At 41.5% G+C, this 16,766-nt stretch overlaps 1 protein-coding gene across 1 annotated transcript; it reads right to left on the minus strand.

Moving 5' to 3' along the window:
* Positions 1 to 5,295: 5,295 nt before the first annotated feature.
* On the minus strand, positions 5,296 to 11,889 carry hsp90ab1 (heat shock protein 90, alpha (cytosolic), class B member 1). The gene is made up of 12 exons (XM_020496285.2): positions 11,719 to 11,889; positions 10,024 to 10,167; positions 9,708 to 9,914; positions 9,454 to 9,613; positions 9,141 to 9,274; positions 8,684 to 8,998; positions 8,323 to 8,488; positions 7,774 to 7,964; positions 7,168 to 7,315; positions 6,800 to 7,068; positions 5,928 to 6,261; positions 5,296 to 5,824 (listed from the first exon to the last, which is right to left on the minus strand). Exons 2-12 carry the CDS (start codon positions 10,165 to 10,167, stop codon positions 5,712 to 5,714), a joined length of 2,181 nt encoding a protein of 726 aa, XP_020351874.1. The 5' UTR covers positions 11,719 to 11,889; the 3' UTR covers positions 5,296 to 5,711.
* Positions 11,890 to 16,766: the final 4,877 nt, after the last annotated feature.

Below are 16,766 nucleotides of genomic sequence, written 5' to 3' on the forward strand. Positions count from 1 at the left end.
ATAATATGGACTTGGTCTTTTACCAAATAGGGCTATCTTCTGTATACCACCCCTACCATGTCACAACTCATTGTCTCAAGCGCATTAAGAAGGAAAACATTTTAAAAATGTACTTTTAACAAGGCACACCTGTTAATTGAAATGCAGCAGCGTTTGGCTACTTAAACAAATCGAAATATGTTTGAGATTTTTCAAAAACCTTTTTGGTTACTACATGATTCCATATGTATTATTTCATAGTTTTGATGTCTTCACTATTATTCTAAAATGTAGAAAATAGAAACAAATAAAGCACAAACCCTTGATTGAGTAGGTGTGTCCAAACTTTTTACTGGTACACTGCGTGTACCTAACATTAAGAACACCTTCCCTAATTGAGTTGCACCCCCCCACTTTTGCCCTCAAAAGATTTATCAAGTATCATCGAGATCATAAGAGATCATAGCTTTCACCTGGTCGATCCATCATGGAAAGAGCAGGTGTTTGTAGTGTTTTGTACACTCGGTGTATAACTTGGAACCGGACTTGGACCTGTTATACTGGTATTATCAAAATGTGAATTTATATTCAAACAAGCCATTGTCAGTAATCACCCATAGGGCGTAGCATGTACAGGCACTGTCAATGAAGGGGGTTTATTTGTGAAATTGCAATTACTTCATGAAGTTCAAATATAAAACATTCAAATATACAGCACTGTATCATTAACTATGGTCCAGAAGCCAATCTGCTCTTGCTGCAACACTTGAGATGAATATGACTCAAAACAATATCAATGCCCTATGTATAGGCTGTACAAATGTTATCTTTTTATGTTCTGTTTACATTAGCTTGACAACTTTGTTGAGATGTCAGTTGGCTTATGGTGGTGTTTGAATAAGACGGTTTGCCCCACCTCTATCCGGCCTAAACAAAGACTATAGTTAGAACAACTAATGTACTAGTAGCAAAGCAAATGTCATAGAATGGGTCATGGGATGTGGCATATTCAAGATAATCCAATGGTTTTTACAGAGCCTTGAATGTTGCCTAGGGAAGAATGCAATGTAAACATTTGTCTTTGGACACATGGCGCGTAGTCGAATACAGTACATGTTTCTTATGATGGATTCATACATTTAAAAAATAAATCTGTCTGTAATGATGAGCTTATTTTGGGGAGAGCTGTGCTGTTGATATCTGCTTTTTGATGTGTGAATGTTTTAATGTGGCCTGAATGGATGGTGATGATGGTTGATGTTCTCTCTCAGGAATGTGAAGGATGGATTGAACAGTCTTGGGCTTTGGCGTAGAACTAAATGTAACTGGTACTTTCTGTTTTTATCCTTTTGTAGTATTTCAACTAGTAGGCTGGATTGATCATTAAAATATTTTAAATTAATTTAAATACATTGAACACTTGGAATGGATGTATGTGTAATTTCCTACTTGAATGGGTTGTTTTTTGTGTGAAAAGGTCAGAGGGTGCTATGAGATGTAGCTGTGCCCTAGGGGGGCTGACTACACTAGTGATACATTATTTCCTCTTGCACATATTGATTATTGACCTTTAAAAGGTCATGACCTCTTGATATTAAACTATTATAACCTAAGGGAAATTTGGTGCTATCCTGATCCAGCGTAGTTCTCACGTCAAGGAGTCAGTCAAATGTGGTCATTGTGTGTAAACTAGATTACCAGAGAACAGAATGATGATCTTCTCCATAAACTGGCTGTTAGTGTGTGGTGTTGATTTAAAGCTATAATGGTAGTGTGTGATATTTGTCACATTATTTTATCAGTGTGACATACACATATACACACAGCCATATGGGGGGAACCCCCGGGCTGTCATTACAACACCTCCTACTCCCAAACCGTCCGGATCAGTGTGTGGTGACGTGAGCATCTCATGCCTCTTCACTGGTGTAAAGAGGCAAAAGGCTACACACACACACACACACAACCCTCAGCCAACCCTCAGTTAACCTTCCCACTCCTGGGGAAACCAACCAGTCACTACAAGCTTTCACTGTGAGTGGCAGGAAAGGGTTAACTAGTGATAATGCTTACTGTAGTAGTGGAACAAAACAGATGTGAAGTGTTATGCTCTGTGTGTAATGTTCTACATCTCCTTCCACCCAACTGTAAAGGTTATTAGTTGGTGGGTCCAGTTCTTGTGTCGTTTATTTTAGGTCACCTCTCTGGTTATGTCATCTGAATTCCAGCCGCTTCTTTAGGGTTGATCAATTTCCTGTCTGATGTTTTCGATAACTTATCAGCTTGCGTAAACAAATATTTCCTCCTTCAGATATTGAAGATAGTAATCTCTGATTTAAGCTATTCTATTTAGATTCTCTATCCTTTCAGGTCTACTTATTCTCAGGGCTCATAAACGTAATGGAAACCTAAATACAACACTGGTATCGTGCAAGAGAGCCGCAGTGACGATACCGTGTACATTGACAAAGACAAATTGTAATCTTGTGGGGTGCAAGTTGTGCTCCTTATATTGCATCTTGTGGTTTCAATTTACTGCAAAGCAAATATCACACATTACTTTGAGCAGTTTTTTAATCATGCCATTCAGAATCAACCACAGTGTGCTCATCAATTGCCCGACATAATTGACCTTCATCACCCCCATGATGACATTTCTTTAATCAGATCTTGATTTATCATTTCTATAGATCATGTAGGGAGGTGTGGTACTTTGTGAATGAACATAATCACCTACTTGGGGACACATTTTGTCACCACCAAGAATGTGAAGACAACCACAGATCTTTTAGAAGAACAAGTTCCACAGGAAGTAATTTGTTGAAGCAGAGAAGTCACATGAGTTTAATCTTTACATGTGAAATCTCTAGTTGCAATAGTAAAAGGCTAATTGAAACGTTGCCTAAAAGTCCCTCCCCATCAGTATGTACTGTCCATTTAACGCAGTAGTAGATTAAAAGTTTATCTTTTCACTCCACTGATATTCATAGTAGCCTAGCAGAGGGTCTCCATTGTTTCTGTCACTCGCTTGGTTAGACCCTTCAGTATCAGAATGACTGAAGTGGCCAGGGGTCAGACGCGAATAAGACACCCACACAAGTGAACACATTTCCTCCATACAACAGCTGAAAACTGCAAATGTACATTTATCTCCACCCCCTCACTAGGCCTCTGCAATATACTACAAATCATGTGATTTCAAAGAATTCACCCTGACTTTTTCATGATTCTCACTGATTGTATGAATAACTCGTAACCTCAATAACATATCTTTGTGTGTTAATGCCTTGCGTGACAACGAAGACATTTGCAGGGTGTGAACCACTACCATTATGGTTCAAGTTGAAAACATATATTCTAGACAGTTTTATGCAAGGTCCAACTTAGAGACAATCTGAAGTTGCTTCATCCACTGATTTACAGTGCCTTTGTAAAGTATTCAGACCCCTTGATATTTTCCCCACATTTTTGTTACGTTACCGCCTTATTCTAAAATGGATTAAATACATTTTCTCAGCAATCTACACACAATACCCAATAATGACAAAATAAAAACAGGTTACATTTTTTACAAATGTATTAAAAATGAAATACCTTATGTAAATAAGTATTCAGACCCTTTGCTATGAGACTCAAAATTGAGCTCAGGTGCATCCTGTTTCTACAACTTGATTGAAGTCCTGTGGTAAATTCAATTGATTGGACATGATTTGGAATGGCACACCTGTCTATATATGGTCCCACAGTTGACAGTGCACGTCAGAGCAAAAACAAAGTCAAAGAATTGTCCATAGAGCTCTGAGACAGGATTGTGTTGATGCACAGATCTGGGGAAGGGCACCAAGTCCTTGAGTGGCCGAGCCTGGATGTGAACTCGATTTAACATCTCTGGAGAGACCTGAAAATAGTTGTGCAACAATGCTCCCCATCCAACCATACAGATTGAGATCTGCATAGAATAGGAGAAACTCCTCAAATACAGGTGTGCCAAGCTTGTAGCATCATATCCAAGAGTCAATAATGTAATCACTGCCTAAGTACTGAGTAAAGGGTCTGAATACTAATGTAAATGTGAGTTTATAGCAGGGTAGCCTAGTAGTTAGAGCGTTGGACTAGTAACTTGCAACCTTCCGGCAAGTTCAAACCCCCGAGCTAACAAGGTACAAATCTGTCGTTCTGCCCCTGAACAGGCAGTTAACCCACTGTTCCTAGGCAGTCATTGAAAATAAGAATTTGTTCATAACTAAGCACGAGGCAGTGGCGTTTTCTTTGAGAAACACTGGGTGCCTTTCGGAAAGTATTTGGACCTGTGACTTTCAACATGTTACAGCCTTTCTAAAGTTGGATTAGATTGGGACAATCTACACTATACCCCAATGACAAAGCAGAAATAGTTGTATTTTTATTTATTTTACCTTTAACTAGGCAAGTCAGTTGACCTCTTAAGGATATAACTGCCTGTAGCAAGGAAACATTCAGGTTTGTGGAAATTTGAAAGGAATGTTGAAGTCAATCTGGTGAAAGATAATACAAAGTTATTTTTGTACCATCATCTTTGAAATGTAAGACAAAGGCTGTAATGAATGATTCCAGCCCAGGGGCAAAATACATTTGCCACTAGATGGCAGTGTACGTGCAAAGTTTGACAGACCAAGAACCATTGCATCAAGACTGCCCAAATATGCCTAATCTTCAAAATTGTGCACTACAATAGCATGGTATTCTTTCACTAAATTGGACAGTGCTCTTTACAAGAATAAGCTTTCTGCCAATATCAGCTGTCGGTCCTGGGAAATTCATTACTTACAACCTCATGCTAATCAGTTTACCAAGCCCGAAGTTCTCAACCATTTGATTCTTTCAGAACCCAATGCTTGTTATACTCATGTCTAACCCATTGAGACCAGTGTTAACTATAATTTTGATATCATGGCTGGTCAGTTGTAGTTAGCAGTGTGATTTTTAATGGTTGCATTTCTCTAGCCTCAATTTAAACAGCAGAGGGTTGTTCACAACTAATGAACAACCCTCTAAATCACAATCGCCACAGAATCTGTTCTGTAGTCAAGAAAAGATTCCATTATAAGTGAGAAGTATGCCAAAATTAAGCCAGTTTGCCTGTGCTCCCCTAAATAAATAATCTCCCCTGATTTGTGCAGTAGTTTAGGGTCAATGCTTTGTTAAACCTAGCCCTCGGAGAAACAGCGACACCTAGTGGTTGAACTGGGGATCAGACATTAATTGCTCCTCATTTAACAAACCTGCAGGTGCAGTTTCTAATGTTTTGAAGAACAAAGTAGTCCAGACAGCAAAATAGAACGTTTAAGGTATTACATCTTTTAATTTCTGCAAAACAAAGACTGAATACAGACAGGTCTGGACCCAGGCAAAGGAACCTTGCAGTCAACTCTCCATGCAGCGTGCATGTTATGTTGCACATGAGAACCAACCCAACACCGTGTCAGTAATGGAATGTTTCATTTCCCATTGTTCACACACATCTACCAGTCCAATATTTAAAACTCAGTGCAACAGGGTACTGTTTTTTTCCAGATGCGTTGCCCACCATTAACTATTACATACAGCTTGTACAACAAATGAACCGCATTTCTAGAATGAAGACTTTTTATACCATAAAGGACACTGACCAGGTTACCCATTTAAAAAAGGGCAAATAAACATGTTCGATTGGAAAACGTGAGGCTATATAAGGAGTAGATTTTAAGTGGCATTTAATCCACTTCCTCCATGCGTGATGCATCATCGTCTCCCTCTAGAGGTGGGATCTCATCTGGGGCAGGCGCAGAGGTGGGCTCCTCAGGGATCACTTCGTCATCATCGATTCCTGGAGGGGAAGGGACATTATATCAGCATACATTTCCATTATAATCAAGATGAACTTTATTAATGACCTTCATTCGCCCCCTCCCAGTTGAGTGCATCCTCACCCAGGCCCAGCTTGATCATCCTGTAGATACGGTTGGAGTGAGTTTGAGGGTCATCCAGGCTGAAGCCAGAGGAGAGCAGAGCGGTCTCGAAAAGCAGGATTACCAGGTCCTTCACCGCCTTGTCGTTCTTGTCCAGGTCAGCCTTCTGCCTCAGGGTCTCCACGATGGGGTGGTCTGGGTTGATCTCCAGGTGTTTCTTGGCCATCATGTAGCCCATGGTGGAGTTATCCCTCAGGGCCTGAGCCTTCATGATCCTCTCCATGTTGGCCGTCCAGCCATACGTGCTGGTCACAATGCAGCAGGGCGACGACACCAGCCTGTTTGACACGGTCACCTGGGGGAACACCAAGCAGCATTAGTTCACGTGGTAACAGCATGGGAGATTAGTTTGACAAGAACCAGTGTAGCCTAATTTAGTCAAGATGTTTTGAAATGGACAATATCCAGTTAAATATCATGCAGTCTGGTTAGATATCACCCAAAAATAGCACATCAAAATTTAGTCAGAAATGGGTCAATTCTGAAGTCTGAATGGTGTTAGAATGTTATCGCCACACGCAATCACTGCTTCAAATTCACAACGTATTCTAGAGTCTCTGGGTAATGCCACACGAACACCTGGGGACAAACTACAGCATTCCCACTCAAGTCAATGCCAAAGTGATCAGCATCACAACACACCACGGGAGCCCAACAGGACCACCTCAGACTACATGGACTCACCGGGATCAATATTAACTAATGATGAACTAGGGCACCTGTTCACAACCAGAAATACAAGGTAAAACATCAACTGTGGCATTCTAAAATAGAGCAAATACCAGAAATTCATTAAATAATTTCCGAAATCATAGGTTGGTCTAGTCACCTACCTTCTCTACTTTCTTGTCCAGGATCTCCTTCATGAGCTTGCAGAGGTTCTCAAACTTTGTCTTGTCCTCATCCATCTTCTTCTTCTCCTCCTCGTCCTCCGGCAGCTCCAGGCCCTCCTTGGTCACGGAGACCAGGGTCTTTCCGTCAAACTCCTTCAGCTGCTGGACACAGTACTCGTCAATGGGCTCCGTCATGTACAGGACCTCGAATCCTCGCTTGCGCACGCGCTCCACAAAAGCAGAGTTGGCCACCTGGTCCTTGCTCTCACCTAAAAAAAAAAATGGTGTCAGTCAACTTCAACAATTCAATGTCTGCCCCTGGGTTTGGTGCTCTACATTATTGGGGATAAATGGCTAACTAGACCCACCAGTGATGTAATAGATGGATTTCTGGTTGTCCTTCATGCGGGTGAGGTACTCCGTGAGGGAGGTCAGCTCGTCTCCCGACTGAGAGCTGTGGTAGCGCAGCAGCTCCGACAGCTTCTTGCGGTTCTGGGAGTCCTCGTGGATGCCCAGCTGTAGAGAAACAATGACCATTAGTATAATCTGGTAGTCAATATGAGGCCATTAGACATTAAACTACTGCCCGGGGAAGTTATGCACTCATTTAGCTTATGGAACTTTGTGGGTCCTGAAGCCAGTCTAAATATTATCAATGGTTCTAAAACACTATAGGCTGGCTCCTGTTTGGAATGCAGTACAGCAACTAGCCCTACAGGGTATGGGGAGCAAGATCTCACTAATATTGCCATTATGAAATTGGGCAAACTACATTGCTAGAAAGGAATCTACTCTAGGTAAGCCTTTGTTTAATACCCAGTGAGGTACACCTGATTCACTGAAGAACACCAAATGACAGCAATTCCAGGAGAGGACAAGGTGAGTTATTAGTAGCAAAACAATCTCAGTTCAAAAGACAATCAGAATTGTTTCCTCAAGTCCATACCCATCTCCTGACATACGCAATGAGTTACCTTGAGGTTCTTGGAGAAGCCATCATAGAACTTGTTGTAGTTCTCCCTGTCCTCTGCCAGCTCGCCGAACAGCTCCATACACTTCTTGACGATGTTCTTGCGGATCACCTTGAGGATCTTGCTCTGCTGCAGCATCTCTCGGGAGATGTTCAGGGGGAGATCCTCAGAGTCTACCACACCACGCACAAAATCTGCAGGAGGGGGGGACAGACATGATTTTCCCTTTTATAGCACTTCAATATAGAAGTAACCTCAAGTGTGTGTAAAACACTAATATACATCATAAGTAGGCTAAAGAGAACAGACTAGTAGCCAACTATTTCAGAGTAGCATTGTCAGCCCTTGCCATTAGCCTATGTGAAAAAAACATGACTGAAACAGTGCTGCCTTTACATTCAGTGGCCCTGCAATAGCCTGTGGCCAGAGGTATTTGCATTACAGAAACCACTGACCATTTAAGAACTTTTCCAACCATACATGTCCCAGGGGACAAAATGGCAGCCATTTTGAATCTCCAAGGCTGAAAAAGACATGAACTGGGTTACTTACTCAGGTACTCCGGGATGAGCTCCTCACAGCTGTCCATGATGAACACCCTCCTGACATACAGCTTGATGTTGTTCTTCTTCTTCTTGTTCTCAAAGAGGTCAAAGGGTGCGCGGCGGGGGATAAAGAGGAGAGCACGGAACTCCAGCTGGCCCTCCACTGAAAAGTGCTGCAGAAGGGAAGACGCAGGAGAGTTAAATATACTCACACCACCTTAACCTGTTCTCAGATCTGTGTGCTTATAGATATTCCCACAGACCATAGGAGTTGGCTACACAGCACAAACAGATCTGGGACCAGGCCATCAGGGTAACCACAGGAAACCATTTTGATTGTCGCAATTTCTAAATTTCAATGTTTGTACCTTGACAGCCAGGTGTTCCTCCCAGTCGTTGGTCAGGCTCTTGTAGAACTCTCCGTACTCCTCCATGGTGATGTCGTCAGGGTTTCTGGTCCAAATGGGCTTGGTCTTGTTCAGCTCCTCCTGGTCAATGTACTTCTCCTTGATCTTCTTGGTCTTTTTCTTATCCTTGTCTTTGGAGTCCTCCTCATCATCAGAGCCCACATCCTCAATCTTGGGCTTGTCCTCTGCCTCCTTCTCCTCTTTCTCCTCCTTCTCTGCCTTCTCCTCCTCCTCAGCCTCATCGTCACTGATCTCCTTTTCACGCTCCTTCTCAACCTGCACAGAAACAAAGGGAGCAATTTAGTTTGAATCATTCAATAAAAACAAAACAAATTTCCCTTACTACTATATCCTCAGCCACACCTACAGAAAGTGGTCACTAATCACACTTGTCAAATACTTCCAAACATATACTCACGAAGAGGGTGATGGGATATCCAATGAACTGAGAGTGCTTCTTGACCACCTCCTTGACCCTCTTCTCCTCAACATACTCCGTCTGGTCCTCCTTCATGTGCAGAATCACCTTAGTTCCACGCAACATGGGCTCCCCTGGAAATGAATTACACCATAGAAATCCATTTAGCAATTTTGTCACAACTACAATACACGCAGTGTAGGAACACCTTTAATCCACTATACTGTCTAAAACACAGATGTACTTTGTTTTTTCTCAATCTTCTGTTGTGCGCAACGCCCCGAACCCAGCTTTCATTGAATGGGACACATACCAGTGTCGACCTTGACTGTGAAGGAGCCTCCGGCTGAGGACTCCCAGATGTACTGCTCATCATCGTTGTGCTTAGTGATGACAGTCACCCTCTCAGCCACCAGGTAGGCAGAGTAGAAACCCACGCCAAACTGGCCAATCATGGAGATGTCAGCTCCAGCCTAGCAAAGAGGGAAATAATTAATCACAACATGTTCTCTCCCTGTATAGTATTTGAATGCATATGCGAATATTTCTGTAATCCAATTGACATACCTGCAGGGCCTCCATGAAGGCCTTGGTGCCAGACTTCGCGATGGTTCCCAGGTTGTTGATGAGGTCAGCTTTGGTCATGCCAATTCCAGTGTCGATTAGGGTCAGGGTGCGCTCCTCCACGTTGGGGATGACGTCAATCTTCAGTTCCTTGCCGTTGTCCAGCTTGGTGGGGTCCGTCAGACTTTCGTATCGGATTTTGTCCAAAGCCTGAAAGACATTGAACGAAGAAAATGTCAGCATCAAAATATCACTACGGCCAAAGAGGGGTGTTTTATAACACATTCAACATGGGCCAAACGCCAACCTTCTCACTTACATCAGATGCATTGGAAATCAACTCCCTGAGGAAGATTTCCTTGTTGGAATAAAAGGTGTTGATGATCAGGGACATGAGCTGAGCGATCTCTGCCTGGAAGGCAAAGGTCTCAGCCTCCTCCTCTTGGCGCATTTCTTCAGGCATCTGGGGGCAAAAGCAGCAATGTTATGAAATCTGGAAAACACCCAAATATAGGAAGTACAGATTTAAATTAAATGCATATTTTAGTGCCATTAGTAACAAGGAGAGTTCATTGCCTTCAGTGCAAATTAGTCATTTAACACCTCCATAGTAGTCCTCAAATTTAACGGGGTTAATGGCCATGCCAATCTGACTGCATTATTGACTTAAATGCCTCAATACAAGAAATGCCAATTTGGGAATTAACAAGTGTTCTCTACAACCAGTCCCATTTCATGGGGCTCTCAAATGAACTGCTCTTCAGCGCTTGAGGCGTCACGACAGACCAGGTTCGAATACAGGTTGCATCACAAGCCGTAATTGAGAGTCCCATAGGGCGGTGCACATTTGGCCTAGCCTCGTCCAAATCTGGCGTAGGTCGTCATTGTCACAAGGAATTTGCGCGTAACTGACTTGCCTAGATGAAAAAAGTTACATTTAAAAAAAAAAAATTAAATTTAAATTCATCGTGATTAACCAACTACTGGAGGTTGAGGAACTAGCAGCCAACATGGCGACATACAGGAGACAATAGATGTTGCCAGCACGTGTTTCACAAATTCGGTGGAAGGATTTCAGGAAATGCATAAAGAATTCTACTCCAAATTGACTTCCAGAACGTTGACCGAAATTGAATCAGTCCGCACGTGGATATCGACTCGCTAATATCAAAGGTGACGACGATTCCGCAGTGCTAGAAATGCACGAGGAAGTAGCTAATGTTAGCTAGCGTACCGTCTCGCGAAGTCATGCTGCCTGTGTCCGCAATGTACAATTCACGTTACTGGAGTCATAAAGGACAAGGTCAACCTTTGCACACAATGTTTAACTACATTCAGAAGGTGCATGGCACAACCAATGCCAACGACAGGGAAGGTCAAATGGCCACTAAACTGACTGCAACAATTTGTAAAGTATCAGAAACCATGCAGGTGTAGCTAGCTAACATTACCCAGTGCCAGCTAACGTTAGCTGCATTGGCCAGACGGAAAACGAAAGCTAGCAAATGGCTGCTGAGCGAAACGTTGACAGTTAGTTAGTTCGATAGCCAATCCTGTTATCGACAAATTCTACGCCGAATTAACGTTACCAAGTTAAGATTATATAGTTAAAAGTCACGTTAGCCTCGAAATGTGCTTCTCCAAAAGTTAACCAATCTAGCTAACTTCCGTTAGTACACACACCGAGGACGAATGAGACAGAACCAGGTGTGGTGAGACGAATGAGTGGGGACTCAAAATTGACGCAAAATGTGGATATCGGTTAGATAATTTGGTATATAAGTAAGTAATACGAATGTAAAAATATAACTACGCAAAATGTAGCAGATGAATGTAAACTTGCTACAGTAACGTCAGTTACTGAATCGAACATTCTCGACTGATGGATGCCGGACCGAGCCAGAGATGCTAACCGCGTTACGATAGACAAAAATAATACTTAGTTGAGCAGTGATTTGATAAATCAAACTATGAGTACATGGCTGCGTTTAAGAGTTAAGACGTTAATATATACCTTTATTTGTTCCGTTGACTTCTCTTGAATAAAATGCTGCCAATATCTCAAGTCCCCTCTGCTCTCTGACGCAGGAAAATAGAAAGGGATTTCCTTTTAAAAGACCGATATCTTTATACCCTCTTGTGTGTTTGATTGTGCGGATGTATCCATCCGCAGCTGTGTTGTTGCGGCATCTTTGGGTGCAGCATTTCCAACAATTATGAAGGAACCAAACACTTAAGTTAAATTGCATGTAAATGCTTGTCACGTTAAAATAAATATGAATAACTTCATTGAAGTGATAGTTATTTTTTCATTTTCTTTCATAATGATCTTCATCCATTTCCATCATGAAATAGCTACACAGACTGTGAGTTAACCTTGTATCCTCACTGACATTTTTATTTATATTTGTGTCTTTATGCACTCACAGGGCCCTGCACACTCACTCCATCTGCTCACTCACATACATTTAGACTGACTCCATGCACACCCACTTACATACAAGCTGCTGCTATGTTTATCTTAAATCCTGATTCCTAGTCACTTTACCCCTATACATATCTACCTCTATCACTCCAGTATCCCTGCACATTGTACATATGGTATTGGAATTGACCCTGTCTATAGTACGCGTACTTATTGTGTTCTTCAAACTTGTTATGTCTCGTGTTTTTTCTCTAGTATTACATTGTTATTGATTATTGCATTGTTAGGTTTTGAGTTTGCAAGAAAGGCATTTAACTGTACTTGTGCATGTGACATTAAAACTTGAGACTTGAATTGTCTCTGCATTCTCAAGCGTGTGGAATATTTTGTAAATGATCTGAAATATCTTTGGGAAAGGCTATTGACGTGATAGGGAATAGGTGTATAGTTGTTTGAACTGCCGGTTTTTGAGTTTTGATTACATGGCACGATGACAGACTACAGCTTTATTCAAACCAAATATTTAACATTTAGTTGTGGACACTGTGAATGGGGAAACATATATAAACATTGAAAACATAATGTCACATTTTGTATCAATCGGACAGTGTAGTAAGAAATTGCCGCAAATTAAAATGTATACAAATGTAGAAATGATGGGTCTTTTTACTCTCACGGAAGAATATCAGTCAGCTCTTTTGGGTGTACTTCGTTTTTTCCAGCACTTTCCATGAAAAACCCGCCTACAAAGTGACGTCACGTGCGTGTCAAACGCAGTCCTCACCGCACAGATGTCGCGCCCATTGGTCGCGCCGTAGAGCAGGCTACTCGGATTACCACAAATGAGCCACAAACTGTTCAAACACAGACAAATACTATGGTAACCAAATTCTAACATACATGAATACAGGGAGCTATGCCTTTTCTATAATTAAAAGACAACTCATTGCTGAAGGTGACAGACAAAGAATGTAAAGGAAGCAGTGGTGTGGTGGAGGCTATACGCAGGTATAGTATATGCGGTATACTGTACCCACTTTTTTTCAGTGGGCATTGTTTATACTCACTTTTTAATCCACGGATGCGTATCAAAGTAGTGTAGCGGAGGTATATGCCGTGTCAATGATGCATTACAGTCAAAGACAGGCAGAAACTGCTTCTTCAATATAAATCCCCGATCACACTTATAGGTGGGTTGAAACCCAGTCTCTCATTAAGTGTGTACTATATGTCAAAAAATAAGCACAATGTTTGTATGCACTAATAGCAGAAATGTATGGCGCATCGAAATCAATAACACCAGATACCTCTGATGCCACGCCCCTTCTGAATCTCTAAACTCGATGCGCCCTGAGTTTGTGCAATAAATACAAATAAACATAAATGCTTATTTGGTTGAAGCTAGCTATTTTATAGTGAGAACGAGGTACATTATTGGACAATAAATTACACAATCTAGTATATTTTCTGTATTTCGGCCCGCATAATTCTAAATAATATATTTCAATCAGTTATGTATATTCGTTCATCTTGTAGACAGGAAGTGATATTTATTCGCCCTGGCCAACAGTCGCTTGTATGCTAACGTTAGCTTTTTGGTTCCCGCCGGTTGCAACCCCAGTGAACATTGGACCTTTTTAGCTAGCTGCTCGCCGTTATTAATTATGTAAAAAGACAATCAATAATATCAATCGTGTAAGCACATGGAAATACTTTTTAGCGAATTATTTAAGGTATTTATTTCATGATTTAAACGTGTCTGGCAGTGAGTGACAGACTGTGAAACTCAATCGCATGATTCCGTAGCACCGGAACTGACGTTTTATCATTTCTACCGGAACTGACCTTTGTGTTCGTTCTTATTACACTTGTGTTTGTGTTGAATACGCACCCAATTTAAACAATTTCTCTGCACAGAATACATGACAGAATAAACAATTTAGCCTTTTAATTAGATCTTTGATGGAGTAGCTAGTTTATTTATGGCCTGTGTGTGTGTCCCATAGAAATGATTACATAGCTACACAGGTGTCTGCACATTTTCAACCATAAACTGTATTTCTCTTTTTGCTGTCTGTATACCAAATTGTGTAAATATGAATACACCTAGTTCACAAATAATAATACCAGCTTTGTTCGCACCTGAGATGTTAATTAATTAAAGCAGATAAATAACAAAAACATTTGAGCGTTAACTGTGGAAGCTTTGTCTTTTGCACTATATAACGCAGTTCCTACGATAATGAAAACCAACCATCCACAATGTATACCAATTTACTTCTATCATGTGTGAATCTACTATTATATATTTGATTGTGTCTCACAGTATATGATCACACATTTTGGTACTTTTTATTTTCTACGTTAACATACAATAATGTTTATTTTCTTGTTTTTATTTATATTTTTTATATATCTATTTTTTACTTCAGTTTATTTTAGTAAGTACTTTCGTAACACTTATTTTTCTTAAAACTGCATTGTTGGTTAAGGGCTTGTGCATTTTTTTATTTTTTATTTAACTAGGCCAGTCAGTTAAGGACAAATTCTTATTTACAATGACGGCCAAACCCGGACCAATTGGGAGTCACATAGGGCGACGCACAATCACGGCCGGATGTGATACAGCCTAGAATCAAACCAGGAACTGTAGGGACGCCTCTTGCACTGAGATGCAGTGCCTTACACCACTGTGCCACTCAGGAGCCCCAGTAAGCATTTCACTGTAGGTCTACACCTATTGTATTCAGCGCATGTGACAAATACAATTTGATTTCATGTTCAACCAAATAGAGAAATGAGCTTGAGCAAAGAGCACGATGCGGCACGGGTGGCATTTGAGGAGGCTCTTTGGGAAAGCCATCGCACAGCATTACATTTTCAACATGTAGCTAGCTGTAAGTTATATTTCTTTCCTTTTCCCCAGTATATTTTTAGGGCAATTGAATTGTGGGTACATACAAAATCAAATCACATTTTATTGGTCACATACACACGTGTTTAGCAGATGTTATTGCGGGTGTAGTGAAATACTTGTGCTTCTAGTTCTGACAGTGCAGCAAAGTAATATCTAACAATTTCACAACAAATACCTAATACACACAAATCTAAGTAAAGGAATGGAATTAAGAATATATAAATATATGGATGAGCAATGTCAGAGTGACAGACTAAGATACAGTAGATAGTATAGAATACAGTATATACATATGAGATGAGTAATGCAAGACATGTAAACATTATTAAAGTGACTAGTGTTCCATTTATTAAATTGGCCAAAGATTTCTAGTCTGTGTATGTAGGCAGCAGCCTCTCTGTGCTATTGATGGCTATTTAACAGTCTTATGGCCTTGAGATATAAGCTGTTTTTCAGTCTCTCGGTCCCAGCTTTGATGCACCTATACTGACCTTACCTTCTGGATGATAGCGGGGTGAACAGGCAGTGGCTCGGGTGGTTGTTGTCCTTGATGATCTTTTTGGCCTTCCTGTGCTGTAGGTGTCCTGGAGGGCAGGCAGTGTGTCCCCGGTATTGCATTGGGCAGACCACACCACCCTCCGGAGAGCCCTGTGGTTGTGGGCGGAGCAGTTGCCGTACCAGGCGGTGATACAGCCGACAGGATGCTCTCAATTGTGCATCTGTAGAAGTTTGAGGGTTTTTGGTGACAAGCCCAACCACAATGTTATTGTGTTGTAATTCTATTCACAGACAGATTCGAGTTCTATGTTTGATTTGAATAAATACTTTAGGATCAGAAAGACGTGCTGCAAAGCAACAGTCACCTGCTCCTGCCACTAGCCTTGCCCCTGACCAATGGAGAGAGAGGGACAGCAGAGGCAACATAATTCACAAAATACCTGGTTCAAAAAAGGTCTAAGAAGACCTCAAGACATGGTAAGTGTTATGTACCTATTTAGTTGTGTGTTTGTTTACGCGTGCAAAGTGTAAACATTTTCTCTAATTAGATAACATATGCCAGTCCTGGCTGCCTCGTGTTAATTGTATATTATTGTCATCAAAGCGGAGGACATGGACTATACCGGAACAGGTGACCATATTGCAGCTAATGGCGGGGGTGAATACCGCCTTAAATAGAGCTTGACCCTGGGGCATCTGACCCTTAAACAGGGTTTCCCAACCCTGTCCACTGGCCCCCCCAGAAGTTTCACATTTTTGTTTTAACCCTAAATTGCCACACCTGATTTAATTAGTCAAAGGCTTGATAATTAGTTGACTAATTGAACCATGTGTGCCAGTTAAGGGTTAAAACAAACATGTGAAACATCTGGAGGGGCCAAGCAGAGGTTTGGGAAACCCTGCACTAAAGGAACCCCAAGGGAGATGCCGAGACGGCCCAGTACATCACCGGGGCCATGCTTCCTGCCATCCAGGACCTCTATACCAGGACTCCAGCCACCCTAGTTATAGACTGTTCTTTCTGCTACCGCATGGCAAGCGGTACCGGAACGCCAAGTCTAGGTTCAAGAGGCTTCTAAACAGCTTCTACCTCCAAGCCATAAGGTTTTGGGGCTGTCGCTGGGCAATACGGACTTTCAGCTCCCTCCAAAGATTTTCTATTGGGTTCAGGTCTGGAGACTGGCTAGGCCACTCCAGGACCTTGAGATGCTTCTTACGGAGA

The sequence above is a fragment of the Oncorhynchus kisutch genome, linkage group LG12 (assembly GCF_002021735.2).
Source record: "Oncorhynchus kisutch isolate 150728-3 linkage group LG12, Okis_V2, whole genome shotgun sequence".
Lineage (NCBI taxonomy): Eukaryota > Metazoa > Chordata > Actinopteri > Salmoniformes > Salmonidae > Oncorhynchus > Oncorhynchus kisutch.

Bases quoted from the DNA above. Each gene is read 5' to 3' on its own strand.
- hsp90ab1 (XM_020496285.2), bottom strand. From the start codon at position 10,167: ATGCCTGAAGAAATGCGCCAAGAGGAGGAGGCTGAGACCTTTGCCTTC. The intron at 9,275-9,453 runs GTATGTGTCCCA...ATTCATTTCCAG, and splicing joins CACAGTCAAGGTCGACACTG to GGGAGCCCATGTTGCGTGGA. The intron at 7,965-8,322 runs GTAAGTAACCCA...CCCCTCCTGCAG, and splicing joins GCTCATCCCGGAGTACCTGA to ATTTTGTGCGTGGTGTGGTA.